General features: G+C 50.7%; 1 protein-coding gene across 1 annotated transcript in view; it reads left to right on the top strand.

Annotated features, from left to right (window-relative positions):
- Positions 1–14,194, top strand: part of SPON1 (spondin 1) — a 244,851-nt gene that overhangs the window by 213,984 nt on the left and 16,673 nt on the right. The window contains exon 7 of the mRNA XM_045894085.3: positions 2,165–2,229. Coding sequence (XP_045750041.1) covers positions 2,165–2,229 — 65 coding nt within the window. The remainder of the gene's footprint in view (positions 1–2,164; positions 2,230–14,194) is intronic.

Genomic DNA, 14,194 nt, shown 5'->3' with positions numbered 1-14,194 from the left:
TCCACATTCACACTGTGTGCTTCTAAATTTGTCTACAGTAAGCATGTACAGTTCTGCTTATGCAATATTCTGTATATATAAAATCGAAGGAAAATAAAGTATACCAGAGCTAGATGATGAAGGCAATGTAGGAGAACTCAGGAATTAAGACATCGTCATGGAAGTTGTGGGCAGCCGCTGAAGGGCTGAGGCAGGGAATGGAGATGGTTGGATTTGCAGCAGCGTGGAGGGTGCACTGGGGGGAGGAGGAAGGTGTGGAGGCCATGGAAGGGCTCAGAGGACTTGCAGACCGAGAGCTTGGACTTGGACTTGGAGCCCGACCGCTGTGAGGAGCGGGAGATGGGGGACTGGAGGAGCCCTGGAGGAGGTGCGGGCTTCTGGGGTCAGAGGCAGGGCTCACATGGGACGTATGAGATGATACCTGGGCAACCAGGTCACGGGAGACCCAGCACTGGTGGTGTGTCGCACACGTGACTTCATGCCAGACAGCCTCTCTCAGCCATTCACCAGATATTTATTAGAAAAGAGTGAGGGATGGGCGCCTGGGTGGCTCAGTTGGTTAAGCGACTGCCTTCAGCTCAGGTCATGATACTGGAGTCCCAGGATCGAGTCCCGCATCGGGCTCCCTGCTCGGCAGGGAGTCTGCTTCTCCCTCTGACCCTGTTCTCTCTCATTCTCTCTCTCAAATAAATAAATAAAATCTTTAAAAAAAAAAAAAAAGAAAAGAGTGAGGGATACATTCCCAACCAATAAACAAGTCTCCCACGAGCCATGTAAACCACTCGGTTGGACTGAGAAATGCTCTCCTTGCAGTCATGTGAATGTGGGGGTGTCTTTGCATCCAAAGATTCTTTCCTCTGACCAAAAGAGGGAACCATCAGGGAAGCCTGAGCTCAAGAAGAGCTGTTGCCTCTGCTAGCTTGTCCCCAAGACCGGCTGTGGGTGCCCGGGGCCACGCTAGATCTGGCTGAGCTCCTGTCCTCTGAAAGGCCCACCACCCAGTGGGCTGCAGGTGAGGCGATCCAGGCCAGAAGGCTTTTCAGAATCTTTGGGCCTGAGCCTGGGGACACCTCTGATCTCCTTCCAGTTTCCTCAGGGCTGTGGGATTTTCTGGGCATGGTACCCACCAACCGAGAAGTTTACCGGTTCCCCCGAAGTATGTTCTAGGCACTTATGCCAGGCATGGCTCTAAGGACCAGGGCAGAGCTCTAAGCCAGCCAAGCAAGTCTCTGCCCCCCTGGAAACCAGGCACCTGTTCAGTCGGCAACAAAGTTCTTCCTTCCTCAGCTGGTGACATTCTAGGTTTTTCTGGGCATAGTGGACGGTGGTGTCTGAGCAGCGCTGGGCCCAGCCAGGGGACGGGGAGATCCAGGACCAGCTGAACCCACTCCAGGGAAGGTCCCTAGCCAAAGCCAAATCTGGGCCTGTGGAAGTCTTAAGCCTTGAAAAGGTTATGATATTCCTCTGCTCCAATGTGTAATTGAAAATAAAAACCCAAACAAACTGCGAAGTTAAGCAAGATCAACAAAGTTCTGATTTTTGCCCCTCAATGATGACTTAATGCTTCAAAATGCTAATCATCCAATTCTTCCTCAAGAAAATCATTTTACGTGCCTGTGCTACATGCTGTCCAAAGCAAAATAGAGCAGAATAATATGAGTGGCGTGAGGGGGGCTGGCCCCAGACTTTGTCCTGGCCTCCTTGTCCAAGGGAGTCTGATCAGGCATGCGCGTCTCAGCAGCAGGAGGGGCCCCGGGAAGGACAATCCTCTGGAGCAGGTGTTGGCTGCACTGCAGCCCCTCATGTAGCCACGGCCGGGACGCAGAGCACGTGACCTGCCCCCCGGGCTGGCCACGACATAGAAGTCTAGCCAGCCGAAGCAGAGTCCAGGTCAGAGCTCTGGCTACAGTGGGGGAGGAGTGAACTGGGCTGGAAACCCAAGTGTGGCTCGGGGGGCCCATCCCTGTGCCGCACACACCAGACACAGTGGCCGTTCAGCCCCCCACCCCCTGGGACTGCCGAGACTCCGGGGCTTCCCTACCCGGGGGCAGGCAGAGCCTCCGCAGCAGGTAAGGCAGTGGGGGTGGACGGTGTCACCATGTCAGACCTCTTGTTCCCAGGAGCCTGGCTCTCCTCGCTAAATATCTCTTGTCCTTTTTTGCAGAGTGATGAGGTCCTCACCGTCATCAAAGCCAAAGCTCAGTGGCCAGCCTGGCAGCCTCTCAATGTGTAAGTAGCAACCAGACCCTGGCCATGCCCAGCCCTGTCCCAGCCTTGTACTCAGAGCCACCCAGCTTCTGGCCACCGCCTGCCAGGTGTGTCAGTCGAGTCAGCAATACCTCTCAGGGGGAAGAGCAGGTGCGGTGCGCTGCCCACGTATCTTCTCAGGAGAACAGGTTTGGTGTCTGTTTCCCCCAGTGTTTCTAATACCACAGAACCAGACACAATGAAAACCATTCTGTGTTCACTCATGTTCTCAGCACAGGCCGAACATGCCTTCGCACACAGGGGTTCTCACCCGAGGCCAAGTCTGACTCACAGAAGGCTAGATTTACCCCAGTTTCCATTCTCAGTCCCCGTCTCTTTTCTGTCTACTCTATCTCTTGAAGATTTCATCCTCCCTTGCATTTTGGTGACCAAGGGTGTGCAGATGGCCCTATAAACGACCATTCCCCCAGGTAGATATGTTTGTGTGTAGGTAAGTAGGCAGATATGTAGATAGGTAAGTAGATAGATCATCCATCCATCGGTTTCTTGGACACCTCTCTGGAGAGGGTGTGCATGGACCTGGAACCCATCACTAAGTCCTGTGGATTCTGCCATCTTCATATCTCACAAATCAGTTTCCACCTGACCCTTCTCCCACTGTTAGCTCCGACCACCAAGTTTTCTCACCTGGACTGCTTCAACTCTTCCCTCGTCCATGACGCTGTCACTGGAATGATCTTTTAAGAATCCAAATCTGATTGTGTCCTCCTCTCCTTAGAATCCCACCATGACTTCTCTTAGTCTCCAGGATCGCTTTGTGAGGCCACCGAGAGCCGGACACACCCCAGCCCCTGCCTCCTTTTCCTCAGGACTCAGGTCTGGCTCCTCCCTACTCTGCACCTTGCTCTGGCCACACTGAATCCCATGCAGTTCCTTGAGCGGGCTCTGGTTCCCCTCATCCTCTAAGGATGCAAGATTTGGAGCTGAGTTCTCGCCAGCCACATGAAAGTGGTTGATGATGAATGGCTCGGCCAGCTAGTCTCTGGAGTATCTATACCCACTAATGATGGCATTGAGGAAGACAGCAGCAACCCGGGCAATGCTGAGATTCTGCTCAGTGGGAGAAAAGGCAAATTCCAAATGATAGGAGGGGAAGCACAGGGTGAGGTAGCAGGAGCAGGGGGAGGAGGCGCTCTCACACGTGACCAGCTGGGAGCAGGAAGCTGGTGCCATGCCAGGCGCCTGGTGCCCACCTCCTTAACCATTTGGCAAATCAGTGGTCCATTCCCCACGACGGGCCAGCCCTAAACAGCCAGTCCCCACCCCATGGAATGCCCAGCGGGGGGATGGGGTGGGGGAAGATGGACCAAAAACAGAGTTCTACCATTCCAGAGCTGCCCTTTGCACACGTTCAGGTGGCACCACATATACGGAATATATATAATATGACGTCATCATGGTAGCCGTGTACGCTCCAAGGGGGTAAATGTTATGATGAGGATATCAGTGGTTCCAGAAGACCAGAGAAGGCTCACAACCCCGCCGAGGGTTGGGGAGAAGTCAGGAGGGCCTTGTTTAGGAGACGTCCCAGGGCTGTCTGGAAGGATGCTCCTTGCCCCTGGAGAGGCCCAGATCTGGTAATACTGAGGCCTGAGGCCCTACGTGGAGACCTGAGGAGAGAGAGAGGCCCACCCTTGGACAGCTGACCCAAGGCAGCCCAGCTGGCTGCATGCAGGCCTTGTCTAGCTTGCTGTGATCTCCTCTGAGGAAGCTGGGCCCAGAGTGGTTGAAAATCTGCCGAGCCCTGGAAGTGCCTTTCCCTCCGAGGAGAAGCAACAGAGGCAGGCCCTGCTGCCCAGGCTGTCCCCTGGTAGGTGGGCATTTGTCTGTCCCAGGCCTGTCCCACCAAAAAACACTGATGTGAATTCACAGAGGCCCTGAGCCCCCTTCACATAATAATCATCAATCAGAAAAAAAGGTCCACCATGAATCCTGCTTGCTCAGGCTCTCCTCAGCAGCTCCCAGCTCCAGAACCTGTATGTGAAGGAGTCCTCACCATTGGCCCTCGAAGCAGGCAGGGGCTCAGGGCCAGGGAGCGGTTGGGGGCATCTGGGCCAGAGTTTGTGGATGCCAATGTTGATACCACTAAGCAACCCTGAGCCCAGTTTTCCCTTAAGGAGCCTGGGTTTAGGAAGATGTAAAGCAAGGTGCTTCCAAAAGGAGTGAGGAAAGAGAGAAGAGAGAAAAAGAAGAAAGCTGAGAGCTGACCTTTTTGTTTTGAGCACCTACTATGTGCCAGGTACCCGGCAAGGCACTTCTGTTCCTTATCCCACTTCATTCCTCACACACACCCCACGAGGTAGGGATTTTGAGCCTCACTTCGCAGACAAGATTGAGGCTCAGAGGTTCCATGGCAGGTCCAACCTCAGCATCCAGCTCCACCGGCGGAGGAACTAGAATTCCAACCACATCCAGCTGCCTCCACCACCTGTGCCCTTCACTTCTAACAAAGCCCCTCCAACGAAGTAACAATTCATTCAGTGTCCATTTTTTAATCAATCGAGACATACACTCTATCTGCCAGTCAGACTTCGGGCCAGCATGAGATGAACAATGTGACCACAACCAAACTGTCTGACTCCTGCCCCTAAACAAGACAGGATCTTGACTTTCACTTACCTCGTGTCCTTCTGTCAAGGATGACCGAGACATTTCATGGCCTCCACAAATATTTGTGGTGGGTCTCTAAGGGGAAGTACTGTCAAAAGTGCTTAGGAATACAGCAGAATTTCTCATGAACTCACAGTCTGGTGAGGGAGAGAGACATTAACCAGATGATGACAAATGTGATGTGTCTGCAAAGTAAAGACATAAAGTGCCATGAGAGTATGTGAAGAGGACCCTGACCCAGCCTGAAGGTCAGAGAAAGCTTCCTTAAGGGATGGCAACTGAGCTAAGAGTTAAGGAATCAATAGGATTTGTCTAGGTAAAGAAGCAAAGCAAGGAGAGAACATTCTAGAAAGTCTAGAGAGACCATCACGTCTCAAGACCCTGAGGAGGGATCGGCATACTTAAGGTACTAAACAGCTGTGGTGTAACTAGGTCCAGAGATCACAGGTGAACTTGGTGTGGCGCCAAGCCATGCAACATTAGGGATTTTGATTTTTACATTAAGAGTAATGGGAAATCATTGAAGGGTTTTAAGCAGGATGACAACACGATCAGATCTGCATTAAACAACAACAGTAACAACACTCTGGCTCCAATATGAAAAGATTAAGACTAGAGGAAGCAAGACCAGTGAGGAGAATTTTCTAATTCACAGTGACCTTGACAAGGATGGTGGGAGGGGAGATGGGAGGGGTGTAGAGACCTCAGAGATGCGTAGGACTAGAGCCCACAGGCTGCGGTGATAGGATGCATAAGGAGGGTGAAAGAGGCAGAGAGATCTAGGTTAGTAAGTTGGCGGGGCCACTTACAAGGTTTAGAATAGCAAACGAAGTTTAGTGGGAAAGCTATGGTAGAGATGCCTTCGAATTATCCAGCTGGAGGTGTTGCCTGTTAACTATGAAGTTCTGAAACTCGGGGAGAATTCTGCACTGACATATAAACTCGGGAGCCATGAAGGAGTAGTAGACTATCAACGCCAAGGTCATGAATGAGAGAGAGCCTGAGGATAAGTCAAAGGCTTAAGGCTAAGTCCCGAGGAGTTCCAACATTTACTGCTGAGGAGGACCTGCCTGCGAAGGAAGGAAACAGAAAAGGAGTAACAAACTGACTGGGGGAAGGAAGCTTGGTATCAGGGAAGCCGAGGGAAGAAAGCTGTGCCCAGTGCGGCTGAGAGGTCATGTAGGATGAGGGCTACAAAATGCTGGTTGGATGGATCAACATGAAGAAAAGCAGGGACCTTCCTGAGCAGGGACCTGCTGAGCGATGGCGGGAGGCCTTGAGCAGGATGAAATGTGAACAGAAAGGGGGTTTATGGAGTCAGTGTGTACAGGCAAGTCTTCTGTGCAGTTTGCTGGGAATGAAGAGGGACTGAGCAGTAGCTCTCAGGAGATGAAAGAGTCAATGAAGTTTTGTTTGTTTGTTTGTTTTTGCCTTCTCTTTTAAGATGGGAGAGACTTTCTGAAAAATTGACCAAAAAAACCCACAAAATACTTGGGGACACCTTCCCACCCTTCACCCTTCCCTCAGACTTCCTGAGACCCCCGTGAAACAGAATTAATCAATGGCAAACATCAGACCTCCCAAACACCCAAACCCTCTCCCGCCCAGGGCTACCAGCTTGTTAAGGGAAAGGAATTTTCCTTTGGTTTTCCCATACCCCAGTCTCCCCTTCCCTCTTCCAAATCGCATTAGGAAGTCAAATTAGGAAGCCTCCACGCAGCCAAGTTTTGTTTTGCAGAAACAGCCCTGCCCCCTTCACTGAGCCCTCCTGATTGAGGTTAATGGGATTCCAGCCTCCCTCGGGCCAGTGGAAAGCCAGGGTGACCTACTTTGTGAGGTCCTGCCCCGTGAAACTGACTTGCTTTTCAATGATCTTCATCTTTTTCCCCAGGACCACTTCTCAAAGGACAGCCATGAACGAACAAATTAGCTGCTGACTTGTTTAGCTCAATAAATCAAGCTGCGGCTCTGTCAGCCCAGAGCGCAGGTAGAGACAGAAAAGACAGATGCTGAGCAAAACCCACATCCTTCACTAGTTCCTCTGGCGCCTGAGTAGAAAATGACCAGGTTTCCTGCAGATCGATTCTGAATTTCCACCACCCAGTTCCTCCAGTTTCATCTGAATACTAGGAATTACTGGAACTTTTAAAAATCATTTTTTATTCTCATAATGAATCTTGTAAGGGACTGCAGTCCCCTTCATGATTCCCAGCCGCTCTGTTTAATTAATATTTGATAAGACAACCATTCATGTGTCCTCCAGACAGCTGAGGGGAGGGTGGATCAGAGACACGGTCACCCTCTCCAGAAATCCTGCCTCTGGAGGGTCAGTGCCCCGTAAATCACCCAAGCCACGGTTCTCCCCAAGAGGACAGGGGCATCTCTCTCGGATCAGGGCTGAAAGTTTCAGGGCCCTCCCTGCCTCCTGTAGCACTTGCCCAGGTCTGTGGATGCCCTCAGGATTGCACAGAAGACTGGCCTTGGACTGGCGGAGCAGGCGGTAGATCGAATGGGCCAGAGGGACCAGAGTCCTAGATGCCTCCAGGTGATGAGCAGTTTTCGGAGGCAGGAAACCGCACTCAGACCTGCCTCCACCCACGCGGGGCTTCAGCCTAGCGCATGGCTCGGGCGCCTTCTAGTGGTCCCGTGGGGTTTCTGCAACTTCGAAAGCTCGCCATTGGGGATTATTTGAAATACAGAGGAGACAGAACTCAGCATATGAGTGACCTGAATTGCCAGCGACTTGAGTCTCGCCAGTGACCTGAGTCACACTGCTTTGGTTCTGAAATTTCAAAGGGGATAATACGTCCTTAGCAGGAGCATAACAATCCCTTACTGCCTCTTTTCTTGTATGCTGTTTTTCGAAGTTTTGTTTGGAAAAGCTGAATGAGTAGAAAATCAACATTTACCAAGTCCTGTGATGTGCGGGTCACGATGATAAGCAGTTTCTTCACACAAAGCCCTTGGGTGGGTATGATGAGGCTCCCATTTTGCAGCCCTAGTAACTGCAAAGCATGCTGGGGTAAAAGGCCGTGGCACAGAGCTACAAAGTGGCTGAACCCAGATGCAAATCCAGCTGCCTCGTCCAATACCCTTTGTTCTTCCCTACTCGCTGCCTCTCTGAATGTAAGAAGGCAGGACACTTCCCCATGTCTTCACTTGCTCTTCCCTTTTTCATTTTGCTGGCATGGACTGTCTGTTCCTAGCTTTCCTTTATCTGTTGAGATAGGGGTGTTTTTCTTGCAGATTTGGATTAGCTCTGTATCCACTACAGGTAGTCACATTGGTCAGTCACCATGCGTGGAGACATTCATGCCAACGTGCCATTTTTTTCTAATTCAACACTGTTGTTTCATTACACAGGTATCTTCAGTTGGTGTATAATTCAGTTGCTTTTGTGATTGCTTTATTGTTTCAAAGCTGAGAAAACTAACATTTCTCTAACAGATCAGTAAACTTGACTTTTTTCGTATAATCTGGTTGCTTTCCAGGTAGCTCTGGATTTTTTATTTATTTATTTTGGTGTATGAAATTAGATGCGAATCCCATATTTTTTTTTAATTGCAGTTAAGTTGGCCCAACCCCACTGTTGCACAATGTTTCCTTTCTCTCCCTAATGTGAGAAGTCTGTTTTGTATAATACGTTATCTAAAGTTTCTGGGATCTCCAGTCTATGCCATTCATTTCTATTTCTTTCTTATCTTGAATATGACACCATTTTAATTATCATGATTTATAATATACTCTGTTATACGGTATGGCCAGATCAACGCTCTTCGCTAGAAAACTGATAAAAATTTAAATCCCAGGTGCGCCCGCATGGCTCAGTCAGTTAAGCGTCTGCCTTGGGCTCAGGTCATGATCTCAGGGTCCTGGGATTAAGACCCGCATCAGGTTCCCTGTGCAGTGGGGAGTCTGTTTCTCCCTCTCCCTTCCCCTGCTTGCGCTCTCTCTTTCTCTCATACTCACTCTCTCTCAAATGAATAAAATCTTTAAAAAAAATTTTAAATCCCAGGATAGAAAAATAAAACCAAATTAACAAAATATCATATATGGGAAGACATGGTATATAAGAAAGCGTGAATGTGAATTTTTATTATGGTTTGGACAAATTAAAGAATTCCAATCATACCTCGCTTTTTCAAAGAAAACTTACATATATTCTTATCCATTTCATCATTTTAAATAGCATTTTTATTATAGAAGTAACAAATACTTTGAGGTGATTTTTAAATTAAATTTGAAGGTCAAAGGAAGTACAAGAGTTCCATACTCATTTCCTAAATTAAGTAATTTTATTTAAAACAAATATTTGAGGAGAATCCATTGCATGCCAAGTTCTGAGCCGGGCTCTGGGATATAGCTGTAAGCAAGACAAGAATCATCTCTAGTCTTTTGGAACCTCATGGGCAAGATGGAAATTAAACAAGAAACCCCAAAGAGTGAGCTCGGCACACTGGGAAAGTGCACCAGGGGTCCTAAACGATTTGAGGAGAGGTCAGGAAATGCTTCCTCCAGGACATATTATGTGAGCTTGGGGGGGGGGGGGGGGAGTCAGGGGATGAATTTCCCAGTCAGGGGCAAGAGAAAAGAGCAGAGCATACCTGAAGATGCTAGAAAATTGCTAAAATTGTTCCCAGGTCCTTACAGATTCAAATTTGCCCTATTACCCAACCTAAGGTCAGGCATTTTGTGCAGGGATTGGTTGCCCCAAATTTCCTATTCCTTAAAACTCACCAAGGTCTGGAGGAGACCTCAGTCAGGTTACAGAGTTGGCCAAAATGCATCTGCGGAGAACAGTTTGCATAATGCCTTGTAAAACCCGCCAGGTTCTCAGATGGTCACATCCATCAGCTGAGCAAAGTATCAGGCGGCCTGTGGGGTCTGGCTTGGTTCCGGTTCCCCAGCACTGGACTCCTGAGCAGAGAGGATTTTGCCCCTTAGGTTGTCATGGTGAATAGTGTCACCCGTGGACTACAGGATACAAATGACTAACCGGACTCAAAGCCACATGCCCAGGGGGAGGGGAAGGTAACAGGTGGAGCGGTTGGTCTCTATGGCAATGGAAGAGCGAGTCTGCCGGCCACGGGGCCAAGCCAAGGAGGGCCGGGGCGTAGTACTGCCCCTGGAGATGTCCGCGCTGTTGGCCTCGCACTGACGAGAAGGCGGGCCCTGGCCCAGGTCCCGAGAGCCGCTGGGTGAGCAGTGGCCCAGCGACCCGGACTGCCGTTCTCGTAGAAGCCAGGTCTTTAAGGAGGCCGCGGAAACCACCCACCGCCAAGCCGGTAAACGCACGCCCCGGAAGAGAAGGTGAAAGCCCCCGGTTTGTGCCCATCTACACAGCCAGCGAGGCAGGCGTGGGACACGGCAGTTTCTAAAGGCTTCCGGGAAAAGCATCTCATCGGAGGCCCGCAGCATCCCTGCAGGTGGTGTCACAACGGAAGCCGGTCGGTGACTTCAGGCCGAGACCTAGAGCCCGTGGTGGGGGAGCTCAGGTCCTCACACACTCCCCTGTTCAGCTGGCCCTCGGGGCACCTGGGGCCTGGGGGGCCGCTCGGGGCTCCTGCCCTCCCCCCCCTGGAGCGCCAGGTCTGCACGGGGAGGACCACATGGTGACGGAGCGATGTCAGCCCTTGGGTAGTGTGTGGAAACACGGACCATGGGCACGGGCCCCGGTGAGGGGCATCAGAGAGGCCCCAGGATGAGGTGGCTCATGACCCGAGGCTTGAAAGATGAGCAGAGCAACGGTTCTCAAACCTGAGGTGCATTAGGATCAGCTGGAGGGGTTGTTAATCTAGAAGGCTGGGTCCCACCCCAGAGTCCCTGCTGAAGCTGATCAGCGGTGGGGCGCAATAATTTGCATTTCTAACACGTTGCCAGGCACTGAAGACGGGCTTTCCCAGCAGGGGCAAGTGCACGTGGGACTGGTCCCGCAGCTGGCCTGGCCAGGGCACCGGAGGGTGGGGAGGCAAGAGGATTCAGACGAAGGCAACACCAGGCCAAAGACAGCCGGGGCGCAGGCTCTTCCTGCACTCCTGGGCCAGAACACAGACTGGCAGCAGGCTACAATGTAAAGTCTCCTTGGGAAGGCCTCCCTCCACTTCCCTCTCTTTTCTGAGCTCTGTATGACCCTGCACTGCTTCTCTCTCGATAGAGTACTCATAGCTCAAGGGCCAGGCACTGGACTAAGTGCTGGATGCAAGTTCTCTCATTACACACCCTAAAACTTTGGCGTAGCCATAGGGAGGTCCCCATTTCACAGATTGGGACACTGAGGCACTGAATGCTTTGGTTGTTTGCCCAAGGAATCACAGCTGTAAGAGGTAGCGTGCCAGGACGCACACCCAGGCTTCCGTCCCTCTCTGCTCATTGTTTGACCCCATCCGGCCTGCCAGAGCCCAAGGGGTCCAGTTCCACGAGGCCTAACCAGGGCTGGGGTCATTGCTTTTGGGGACAGGGGAGGGCAGCCAGAGCAGCCGGTCTCCAGAGAGGCACACAGGGACTCCCGGACAGCCGAGGTGGACCGGCTGCCAGCTGAACTGAACAGACGAGTTGGTCCCCAGCCAAGGATTCCCCATGATGAGCAGCCTGGGGGTGTAGAGTCAGGTGGAGCTGCCTTTAAACCTCAGCCCCTACCAGCTGTGTCTCTAGGTCCATTAACCTTTATAGGTTCTTCTCTACAAAACGGGATAATAACTCTTCTTCTCTATTGCTTGCTTTCTTCTCTACAAAACGGAATAACTCTAACCCCACGGGATTGTCATGGGGGTGGGGAAATAAAATAACTGGGGCCTGCCACCAAGCATGTGCTGAGTGAATAGAACGCTTTCTTCCCCAGCGCCCCCCCCCCCAGGGCGGGGGGGGGCCACCACCACTGACCTCACCCAGCCCTGGCCAAGAGTAAGACCTCTTCTTAGCAACTTGAGACAGAGGCTGAAGACAATCACCTCTTGTGGCTTGGGGGTCGTCAGGCAAAGGTCTGTGCTGCTATAGCTGGGTCCCTGCTCACCACCTGGAGGATGTGGCCAGGGAAGCATGTGAGTCCCTGGGGGAGCTCTGGGACCACAGGGCCTTACTGGAGGCAGCCCCATGAGGACAACGGAGGCAGCAGGCCACGGAGACGCCCCTCCGATGGCACAACGTAGATCTCAGTAGAGTGAAAAGGCAGCAGGGAGAAGGAATTTGAAATGGATGATGAAAAGAACACTGATCTTGAGCTCATATTGCCTTGGGTCACGGTCTCCGTCCGCCATTTAACTTTGTGACTTTGGACCTGTTACATAAACAAAACCCTCTAAGCCTGGGTTTCTTCATCCATAAGTTGGAGTCACTCATCTCTCAGGTCAGTTCTGAGGATTCAGTGAGAATGTCTGAGCAGGGGCTCAGGGGATTGTACAGCTGTTATTTGTAAAGTTCACCTCCCATCCAACACAGCTGGGCACACCACGAAGCCAGCAAAGGGTTAATGGGACCGCCCTCAGCTGCAGACCAGTAAGCACGCAGGGGCGGCTCTTTTTACCCAGACCTTTTTCGGTTGCCTTTAAATTTCCCTGACTCTGCTCCTTGGAGGAAGTGGATCTGAGGTTTGGCCTCCGGTCTCCTCATTTGGCTGCCTGTCGCATAAATCCTTATCCTTGCTGCCTACTCGGCGTCTCGCGGTGACCATCTTTGCTGAGCACTAGGCAGATGACCTTGGGTTTGCATGCAAACATGGGGAGCCCAGCAGGAGCTTTGTGCCTGGTTTGTTGGCCCCCAGCTGGTAACGGGAGCCTGCTGACCCGAGAAGTTGCCTAGGCTCTTTGTCGTGGGGCCCGTCCTCAGGGCCCCACCAAGGTTCAGCACCTAAATTCACTCCTGCAGCCAGGCAATGGCTTTGAGGTCTGGTTTGGACAGAGAGGTCTGGGTGAGTACTTCATGCGTGGTGGCAAGGAGCTTATTTCTTCCTCCCTTTTGGTTTGGCTTTCTTGGATTTCTTCCCCTCACTCAGCTGCCTCCAAGTAGAGGGTTTTGCTTCTCTTAGCCTCCTTTTCTTAAGACAAGGCTGACTAGCAAACAGTTGGGTTCAGCCAGTGGAGCTCTGACTTTTAGGGAGGAGCTAGAAACAGGAAGCCATCTGGTTCAATCAGTGAAGCCTGGTCTTCTGTGGAGGAACCAAGGCCCTTAGAGGCCAGGCTCTGGGCTTCGTTTGGTTCATTTGTTGTAGCAGCTTTTGGGATCTTTGAATAAAACTGGCCATGTTCTAAGTGGAAAATGGGAAGTGACCATTTGATCCCCCCGTGCAGCCCATCGGGCTCTATTCTCCAAAACGGGGCAATATTTTTTTTGCAACACGGCTTAGCCGCCATATTCATTAGACTCTTGAGAAAAATAACCACCTAATGGACCCATAAATTATACTACCTTGCACTTAGATTTGTGTTATAAAAGAGATTTGGAAATTGGGCCTTTAAGATCCTATTTGCACCTTGTTTATGTATTTGTATGTGTCCATATGTGTTCTAAGTGTGAGCTAGTTTCTACGTCTGCATGGTGTTGCTAAGACAAATTTGTACGAGAGTTCTATTTAGGCCGTTAAAAAGCAAGTGCTTGTTAGAATTGGCCATTCTAAAACTCAAAGACAGAAACGAACCCAAGTGTTTTTCACATGATCTTGAAAACTATTCAGTATTAAAGCTAACTTAAGGTTGCTGATTTAATTAAAATGGACATGTGTTTAGAATTAAAAGCATTAAATACAAAACTTTTATTCTGCCTCTGTTGATTGAAAGTCAGGTAAGTTCATCTTCTCTCCACTGCAAAATCTGTCCAAAAGGGGGAGGAAACCAACACCTTAGAACTTTGTCTAACGTCTTAGGAAGTTTTAGGCTCTGAACCTGGACAAGACTGGCAGGTGGATTTTACCGTGAGGCCAAAACAACAGAGGATTTTCAATACTTGCCAGTATTTATAGATCCCTTTACAAGTTGGGCTGAAGCTTTCACACGCCCTTCAGAGAAGGCCTCAGAAGTTGTCAAAACACTTCTAAGCAAAATCCTTCCTAGGTTTGGATCGCCACTAACAATTCAGACGACCGGGGAGCAGCATTTGTGGCAAAAGTCATGCACGTGGTGCCCGACGCCTTGGGCGGTCAATGGAGCCCCCCACCGACTGGGGAAAAAAAAAAAGAAAAATTAAATTTGGCAAGGATACGCCAGGAAACTAACTTGCTGGTTGCTCTGCTCTGGGTAAGAGTGGCCCCCCCAGAGTGGGCTTGATTTAAGCCTCTATGTTATACAGAAGACTCCTTCTACACCCCTTTCATGACTTAGGGGTTCCT

Source organism: Mirounga angustirostris, unplaced genomic scaffold (assembly GCF_029215605.1).
Source record: "Mirounga angustirostris isolate CCGP_5_RB_7025 unplaced genomic scaffold, mMirAng1.0.hap1 SCAF_13, whole genome shotgun sequence".
Classification (NCBI taxonomy): domain Eukaryota; kingdom Metazoa; phylum Chordata; class Mammalia; order Carnivora; family Phocidae; genus Mirounga; species Mirounga angustirostris.
The sequence above is the reverse complement of the archived record's forward strand: the minus strand, read 5'-3'. Positions and strand labels throughout refer to the sequence as shown.